The sequence below is a fragment of the Amphiura filiformis genome, chromosome 10 (assembly GCF_039555335.1).
Source record: "Amphiura filiformis chromosome 10, Afil_fr2py, whole genome shotgun sequence".
NCBI classification, from domain to species: domain Eukaryota; kingdom Metazoa; phylum Echinodermata; class Ophiuroidea; order Amphilepidida; family Amphiuridae; genus Amphiura; species Amphiura filiformis.
In genome coordinates, this window is record NC_092637.1 from 2,947,072 (window position 1) to 2,956,814 (window position 9,743).

The 9,743-nt window shown below is 36.5% G+C and overlaps 1 protein-coding gene across 1 annotated transcript; it reads right to left on the reverse strand.

Moving 5' to 3' along the window:
- Positions 1-1,181: 1,181 nt before the first annotated feature.
- Positions 1,182-9,306, reverse strand: LOC140162088 (mitogen-activated protein kinase kinase kinase 20-like). The gene is made up of 4 exons (XM_072185375.1): positions 9,113-9,306; positions 6,278-6,863; positions 5,763-6,056; positions 1,182-1,353 (listed from the first exon to the last, which is right to left on the reverse strand). The coding sequence occupies exons 2-4, from the start codon at positions 6,846-6,848 to the stop codon at positions 1,277-1,279; spliced, it is 942 nt and encodes a 313-aa protein (XP_072041476.1). The 5' UTR covers positions 6,849-6,863; positions 9,113-9,306; the 3' UTR covers positions 1,182-1,276.
- Between the last annotated feature and the right edge of the window lie 437 nt (positions 9,307-9,743).

Genomic DNA, 9,743 nt, shown 5'->3' on the forward strand with positions numbered 1-9,743 from the left:
TGCATTTCCGTACAGTTTGCTAAGCATTTTTAGAGCGTTTTATTTAAAAGGCGCCCCAAATCAAAAGGTGCCGAAAATCGCCCCCCCTCTTGACTTGCCAAAAATTGCTTGCCCACCCTTTCGGCTCGCCAAACATTTCTTCCCCCCCTTTACCCTCCCCAGGGCTCATGATTATTGCACAGCCCCTTATTTGTGTATGTGTGTATGTCACGATTTATGGTAACATATACACACTGCTCTCCCAGCAAACACACGTTTTACAGGTTTAAATGTTGGATTATATAAAGGGTATAAAATGTTTTAATATAAGATTCATAAAACCTTTTTAAAAAAGGTGATGCAAAACTTTCTAACCGTTGACAAAATATTGTGCAAAACTGTTTGCCCAAAATATTCTACAATAACATTTTTAAAACGTTTTCACGACCTTTATATAACCCAACATTAAAATGTTATTAAAACGTTTTGAATAGACGTTTTTAAGTATATTTTTGTGTTTGCTGGGTCGATTCTCTGGCGAAAATACCCCGGGTGTCATTCTGACACAGAAGTGCTACTCACTCACCAGTATATAGATAATTAATAACTGGCATTTACATGTATTTCAAACTCAAATTCTGCTACAGAAGAGTAAGAACAGCCATGCATAGGAAAACAAAACGCACTAATTTTCCCAATACACGAACCATAAATAAGGCCGATTCATCACCTGTCAGTTTCTACTCCCAAAGCACCCGGCAAAATAATAATTCCTAAGGTGACGAAAAAAGAAAACCCTGTTCTACGGGCCCGACCGATCAAAATTTTACCAAAAGTGGGAAACATTTTTTTCTTTACAAATGAATGCCGACCTAAATTTTTCTTCAAATTGCAAATCTTTTTGGTGATTGTTGGGGTCATTTGCAAAAAGATGAAATAAAAAAGGCCCGACCGACCGACCCTACTTGAAAGGTTTGTCCGCCCGTACAACAGGATTTTTATTTACGTCGCTTAATCATTTATATAGGCTTTTGTTCAGAGTACAACTGCGATGCCAAAAGCACCACTTTCAGCAGTGGCAGCAGAAGCATTCAAATTTAGGGGGGAGAGCATATCTTGTACCGATTTTTCAGTCTAAAAAGAAAAATGCACAGGACAATTATTGCTGTATACCCATGGAAAAATTTGGACCCCCTCCCCGCCACACCTCTTTTGAAACTGGCGGCGGCAATGACAAACTGTTCCTTTAGCGTATTTCTCCGTGAGCTACTCCTCAGGGAAAATATCATCTCAGGCTCTACTTGAGATCCACTTCTGATTCGGTCGAGGTGCTACTTCCGGTGTCGTTGTTGCTAGAAATTGTGGTAGCAGATTCTGCCGAGAGAAAATAAATAATGGAATCGTTTAAACAATGAGTATATTTTTCACATCTCAGAAATGGTATTATAATGTATAATTGGCCAACTTTTGCATGGCATGATGTCGTAAAACACCAATATCAGCAGTAGATAAACTACTTCATCAACACAAATTTCAGCAGTAGATGACTACTTCATCAACACCAATATCAGTAATAGATGACTACTTCATCAACACCAATATCAGTAATAGATGACTACTACATCAACACCAATATCAGTAATAGATTACTACTTCATTAACACCAATATCAGCATTTGATTACTACTTCATCAACATCAATATCAGCAGTAAATAGCTACTTCATCAATACCAATATCAGCAGTAGATTACTACTTCATCAATACCAATATCAGCAGTAGATGACTACTTCATCAACACCAATATCAGTAATAGATGACTACTTTATCAACACCAATATCAGTAATAGATTACTACTTTATCAACACCAATATCAGCAGTAGATTACTACTTCATTAACACCAATATCAGCAGTAGATTACTACTTCATCAACACCAATATCAGCAGTAGATTACTACTTCATTAACACCAATATCAGCATTTGATTACTACTTCATCAACATCAATATCAGCAGTAAATAGCTACTTCATCAATACCAATATCAGCAGTAGATGATTGCTTCATCAACATTAATATCAGTAATAGATTACTACTTCAACACCAATATCAGCAGTAGATTACTACTTCATCAACACCAATATCAGCAGTAGATGACTACTACATCAACACCAATATCAGTAATAGATTACTACTTCATTAACACCAATATCAGCAGTAGATTACTACTTCATCAACATCAATATCAGCAGTAAATAGCTACTTCATCAATACCAATATCAGCAGTAGATAGCTACTTCATCAACACCACTATCAGTAATAGATGACTACTTTATCAACACCAATATCAGTAATAGATGACTACTTCATCAACACCAATATCAGTAATAGATTACTACTTCATTAACACCAATATCAGCATTTGATTACTACTTCATCAACATCAATATCAGCAGTAAATAGCTACTACATCAATACCAATATCAGCAGTAGATTACTACTTCATCAACACCAATATCAGCAGTAGATGACTACTACATCATCACCAATATCAGTAATAGATTACTACTTCATCAACACCAATATCAGCAGTAGATTACTACTTCATCAACACCAATATCAGCAGTAGATGACTACTACATCAACACCAATATCAGTAATAGATTACTACTTCATCAACACCAATATCAGCAGTAGATGACTGCTACATCAACACTAATATCAGTAATAGATTACTACTTCATCAATACCAATATCAGCAGTAGATTACTACTTCATCAACACCAATATCAGCAGTAGATGACTACTACATCAACACCAATATCAGTAATAGATGACTACTTTATCAACACCAATATCAGTAATAGATGACTACTTTATCAACACCAATATCAGTAATAGATGACTACTTTATCAACACCAATATCAGTAATAGATGACTACTTTATCAACACCAATATCAGTAATAGATTACTACTTTATCAACACTAATATCAGCAGTAGATGATTGCTTCATCAACACCAATATCAGCAGTAGATGACTACGTCATCAACACCAATATCAGCAGTAGATGACTACTTCATTAACACCAATATCAGCAGTAGATAGCTACTTCATCAACACCAATATCATCAGTGGATGGCTACCTCATCAATACCAATATCAGCAGTAGATACCTGCTTCATCAACACCAATATCAGTAATAGATGACTACTTGATCAACATCAATATCAGCAGTAAATAAACACTTCTGCAACCACTCCTAATTACCGTGTGGAAGTCGAGCAGTAGTAGATGAACTACTTCTTCAACACTAATATCATCAGTAGATAGCTACTTCATCAACACCAATATCACCAGCAGATAAACTACTTCATCAACACCAATATCAGCAGTAGATAACTACTTTAAACCAATATCAGCAGTAGATAAAATACCAATATTATCTGTAGATAACTACTTCACCAAGATCAGCAGTAGATGACTACTTCATCAACACCAATATCAGCAGTAAATAGCTACTTCATCAACACCAATGTCAACAGTGAATGCCTACTTCATGATGACTACTTAATCAACACCAACATCAGCAGTAGATAAACTACTTCATCAACACCAATATCAGCAGTAGATAAACTACTTCATCAATAGCAATATCAGCAGTAGATGACTACTTCATCAACACCAATATCAGCATTAGATGACTACTTCATCAACACCAATATCAGCAGTAAATAGCTACTTCATCAACACCAATGTCAACAGTGAATGCCTACTTCATGATGACTACTTAATCAACACCAACATCAGCAGTAGATAAACTACTTCATCAACACCAATATCAGCAGTAGATAAACTACTTCATCAATAGCAATATCAGCAGTAGATGACTACTTCATCAACACCAATATCAGCATTAGATGACTACTTCATCAACACCAATATCAGCAGTAGATAAACTATTTCATCAACACAATATCAGCAGTCAATAAACTATTTCATCAACACCAATATCAGCAGTAGATGAACTACTACATCAACACCAATATCAGCGGTAGATAAACTACTTCATCAACACCAATATCAGCAGTAGATAAACTACTTCATCAACACCAATATCAGCAGTAGATGACTACTACATCAACACCAATATCAGTAATAGATTACTACTTCATCAACACCAATATCAGCAGTAGATGACTGCTACATCAACACTAATATCAGTAATAGATTACTACTTCATCAATACCAATATCAGCAGTAGATTACTACTTCATCAACACCAATATCAGCAGTAGATGACTACTACATCAACACCAATATCAGTAATAGATGACTACTTTATCAACACCAATATCAGTAATAGATGACTACTTTATCAACACCAATATCAGTAATAGATGACTACTTTATCAACACCAATATCAGTAATAGATGACTACTTTATCAACACCAATATCAGTAATAGATTACTACTTTATCAACACTAATATCAGCAGTAGATGATTGCTTCATCAACACCAATATCAGCAGTAGATGACTACGTCATCAACACCAATATCAGCAGTAGATGACTACTTCATTAACACCAATATCAGCAGTAGATAGCTACTTCATCAACACCAATATCATCAGTGGATGGCTACCTCATCAATACCAATATCAGCAGTAGATACCTGCTTCATCAACACCAATATCAGTAATAGATGACTACTTGATCAACATCAATATCAGCAGTAAATAAACACTTCTGCAACCACTCCTAATTACCGTGTGGAAGTCGAGCAGTAGTAGATGAACTACTTCTTCAACACTAATATCATCAGTAGATAGCTACTTCATCAACACCAATATCACCAGCAGATAAACTACTTCATCAACACCAATATCAGCAGTAGATAACTACTTTAAGCCAATATCAGCAGTAGATAAAATACCAATATTATCTGTAGATAACTACTTCACCAAGATCAGCAGTAGATGACTACTTCATCAACACCAATATCAGCAGTAAATAGCTACTTCATCAACACCAATGTCAACAGTGAATGCCTACTTCATGATGACTACTTAATCAACACCAACATCAGCAGTAGATAAACTACTTCATCAACACCAATATCAGCAGTAGATAAACTACTTCATCAATAGCAATATCAGCAGTAGATGACTACTTCATCAACACCAATATCAGCATTAGATGACTACTTCATCAACACCAATATCAGCAGTAAATAGCTACTTCATCAACACCAATGTCAACAGTGAATGCCTACTTCATGATGACTACTTAATCAACACCAACATCAGCAGTAGATAAACTACTTCATCAACACCAATATCAGCAGTAGATAAACTACTTCATCAATAGCAATATCAGCAGTAGATGACTACTTCATCAACACCAATATCAGCATTAGATGACTACTTCATCAACACCAATATCAGCAGTAGATAAACTATTTCATCAACACAATATCAGCAGTCAATAAACTATTTCATCAACACCAATATCAGCAGTAGATGAACTACTACATCAACACCAATATCAGCGGTAGATAAACTACTTCATCAACACCAATATCAGCAGTAGATAAACTACTTCATCAACACCAATATCAGCAGTAGATGAACTACTACATCAACACCAATATCAGCAGTAGATAAACTACTTCATCAACATCAATATCAGCAGTAGATAAACTACTTCATCAACACCAATATCAGCAGTAAATAAACACTTCGTCAAACACTCAGTTCTTAACTGTAACTCCTAATTTTACCTTGTGGAAGTCGAGCGATGACACCATCAATAGTGGGACGGTCGTGGCGGTCTATCTTCCAACAGAGGGGAAGCAAGTCCTCCACATATCTCGGAAAAGTATGTCTAATATTGCTGATAGGTTGGCCCCATATACGAGCTCCTCTTACATCCTGGTGAGCTGTTGGCATCTCCTGGGTCGTGATTTCCCATATCAAAACACCGAAGGCATAGATATCAGATGCCGTAGAGAATTTGGATGACATTAGTAATTCTGGAGCCATCCAAGCTACAGTACCTTTGCGGGCAGAAGTGCCTGATAGATGATAATAATATTAAGGACAAAAACAATTATGAATTCGTAAATAGGAGGAAATGAAATTGAGAAGGAAGGTAGAAAGATAAAGGAAAAACATGACAGAAAGGAAGTGGTAAAAGTATTGAATGGTCGATGTGATCGAGTCAGTGACGGAGTGAGTGAGTAAATGATCGATTGATCAGTTGAAAATAGGTTATTGGGTTAAGTGCATCACTTACCAGTAGTATGGTCCGTTTCTTCTGCGATTCCAAAATCGCACAATTTCATCAAATCTCCAAACAGCAGGCAATTATCAGCTTTGATATCACGATGAACAACAGGCTTCCTAGTACCATCTGCATCGGGTAATCCGTCGTGTAGATATTTGATAGCTGATGCGCATTCCATTATCCACTTTTCCTGGAGTACCTCAATGACATCACCTCTACTTCTGTTCAAACGTGCCCGGAGTGATTCATCAGCCAATTCGGTAACTATCACAGAAATCATGCCTTCATGGATGTAATCAACAAAGCTTACAATGTGTGGATGTTGAGCCGTCTTCAAGATGTGGATCTCCTTCGCGTTCATTATGCGCAGAATTTTAGCGGCGGCTACCGCGTGACCCTTGTACGACCCCTGTTTGAAATTGACACGGTAAACGGTGCCGAATTTACCGCTGCCGATCGGAGGATCATGAGTTATCATATCAGAATACTTCAGGGTCGCGTGCTCAGCCGGACTCTTACGTGCAACTTTCCGAAACAAACGAGGGTCACGCTGACCTTCGAAAAACTTCCTGATATCCATTCTACTTGCGGTTTACTATACGGAGGATATAAAAAAAAGTCACAGATTTATATAGCACAATTAATTAGAGTTAAGCGCTACTATACTAAACAGCAGAGTTTAGAGTTAGATTTAGTGTTAAGAGGTTGAATATTTCATTTATACACTACATGCAATCATGTAGTATACAAATACAACATGTTTTGAGGGGAAATAGTCAAAACTACTGGTCTTGAGGTCAAATCATCCAACACCGAGGGACCAGTAGTTTTGACTACTTCCCCGAAATGGAACATGTTGTATTTGTTTTACTGTACCTCATAAATATTTTCACTATCACGGCAACACGTAAACAAAAGTCAAAATACACCAATACCACATACTGCAGTTACTGTCCGTTTTCCTATACACAATAGGCCTACACAGTGCTCTCCCCATTGACGCGTAACCTCTACAAATAGTGTATGTTAGAAGTATAGGCAATTGCCTAGTTAACGTCGCTGTGTGAAAAATATCCGGCCAATATTTAAAGTACTCTACTGAAATATAGTTTTGTAACATGTCCTAAGTTTTTAGCTAATTTAGATGTTTGGAAATATTCGCACTTTGGTGTTATAGTGTATGTTATTGGTAATAGGACATTGCCCTCTTAACGTCACTGTGTGAAAAATAACCGGCCAATATTTAAAGTACTCTTCTGAAATTCTAGAAAATATAGTTTTGTAACATGTCCTAAATTTTTAGCTAATTTGGGTGTTTGGGAATATTCGCACTTTTTTGTTTTAGGAAGGATATTATGTAAATGACAGATAACACCAAAAAATATGAAGAAATTATTTCCAAACCGTGTTACGGTCCACAGCCATTATGTTTCTCATTTTCAAGAATTCTGGTTAACAATATGCACACTATTGTCTCATTTCGTGAACAAAGGCCCACACAGTAATTGTTACCCTGCGTTTGCTTTATAATCGTTCACCCAACTGAAACTATAATACCAGCTCATTGCTCATTGCACAGGTAAAACAGAAACATGTGTAGTGTGGTTTTAACCAGAGAAGATCTGATGTAACATAGTTGAGCTGTTTTCAATGAGTGTTAGCTTGGTTTAATCAAGAGCTGTAGGCATTCTTGTATTGTTTGTAAAATGTTTTGTCAAATAAAATTTAAAATGCGGAAATAAACACTACTTATGAATAATATATATCATTCATTGATCATGAATATGCATGTTATCGCGACGTTAAAATCATCGGATTGAATCCATGGCGTTTACTACGTGTATATAGTGTCGCGAAAATCAGAAAAGTGGTGGTGCATCGGAAGGATATTTTTCTCCACGGGGAGAGGGGCAAGTAAATGAATACCATTTTAAACGATCATTTACGGTGGAATTAACACTATTTTGTTGTGTCTTTTAATTATAAAGAGTAAAAAATCAGACAGATTTTTTATTTCACACATTGTACAAATATCACAAACAATACAAGAATGCCTACAGCTCTTGGTTTAATAGCTTTTAATGGGGTTTAAGCCCTGCAAAGGTCGTGGTGAATTCTACTGTAGACATGACTGCGTCATGAGCGTGCCGGTCGGCATGGTAAATAAGCTTAATATGTGATGCGCTCAACAAAATCAGTCGGAACTCGGAAATATAAAATTTTCAGTTTCTTATAGGATAATAAAAAGCATTTACAAAGCTGGATTTTGCAGAAAACCCCATTGAAATTGAACAACCAGTTCCAAAGATATGAGGGTCACTCCATATGATATCAAGGAGCCCCCCCCACACACACACACACCTGACCCCCTCAGATTTGCTTTATATTTTAGTCATAGGTTGTACCTATATGACTAAATATTAAAAACCTGCAAATTTGAGGTCTCTAGCTCTTACGGATTTTTTGTGGCAGGCATTTAAAGTTGGCGTAGGGGGTCTAAATTTGGACCCAAAAGTTGCCCTTTAAATAAATTTCATCTTTGGGAGTCTGTGCCTTCTTTCTGGGGACAACTTGGAAAAAAATAGTTTACAGTTGTGGGGGAGGGGTGTCTTCTATCCGAAGAGCCAGAGGTGGCAATCATGTTGCCTTGCCCAGGGACCATCAAAAGGTCAATTCGGCCATATAGCAGAAAAAAAATTCTTCACACACGAAGGTTGGACGACGATGTTGATACTATTCAGTAAGCTTTAAATATGAGAGGTTTGTTCGATTTCATCACTTCAGGGTATTGAACACAAGCAGCAAATATTCAAATTAGTACATTGTAATTAAATAAAATCATACCTTTTTGTGATGTATGTTGATTAATAATCCCAGATCTACAACCATAACGGCTTGCTTCTGCGAATGGTATATACCAATTAATGTTAATGTGTATGTGTCCTAACACTCGTCGTTCCTATCAAAACACATACAGTCTGGATCTAAAAGTACAAAGTACAAAGTAAACTGCTGACATTTTTGTTCATAAATTATCTACTGCGAATGGTATAATAATTATTATCATACCAATCAATTTTTGTTTAAATTGTTACTCATGCGGTGACACAATTGGGTCCCAATTGGACCAAGTTCAAACAAAATGCTCAAGCCAGGCTAAAAAGCATTATATAAAGCATGCTAGCCTATATGTAAAGAAAAGAGAGAAATAGTTTTGAAGATAAAAGATCAAAGATAAAAATTCCCTTTAAAAGGGAAAGCCAGCCTCAATATAGAAGAGGTCTTGCTGTCAGCCTCTGTGTCAAGAGAAAGAAAACTTCTTAATCCAATCTCTCAAGAGCCACGGAGGCATAACATTTTGCATGGGTCCCATGGGTTTGTGTGTAGTTTCTTGTCATTTTGCCAGAGACAAAAAATACCTTGTCTCAGATTTTGCAAATTCCCATGGGTTTGTGTATAGAACCAGTTTTCTTGT

What these genes read in the sequence shown, in the direction of transcription:
- LOC140162088 (XM_072185375.1), bottom strand. Translation starts at nt 6,848, where the DNA reads ATGGATATCAGGAAGTTTTTCGAAGGTCAGCGTGACCCTCGTTTGTTT. An exon ending in AGAAACGGACCATACTACTG is followed by an intron (nt 6,057 to 6,277) that starts GTAAGTGATGCA and finishes ATCATCTATCAG; the next exon opens with GCACTTCTGCCCGCAAAGGT. An exon ending in CATCGCTCGACTTCCACAAG is followed by an intron (nt 1,354 to 5,762) that starts GTAAAATTAGGA and finishes TTCTCTCGGCAG; the next exon opens with AATCTGCTACCACAATTTCT.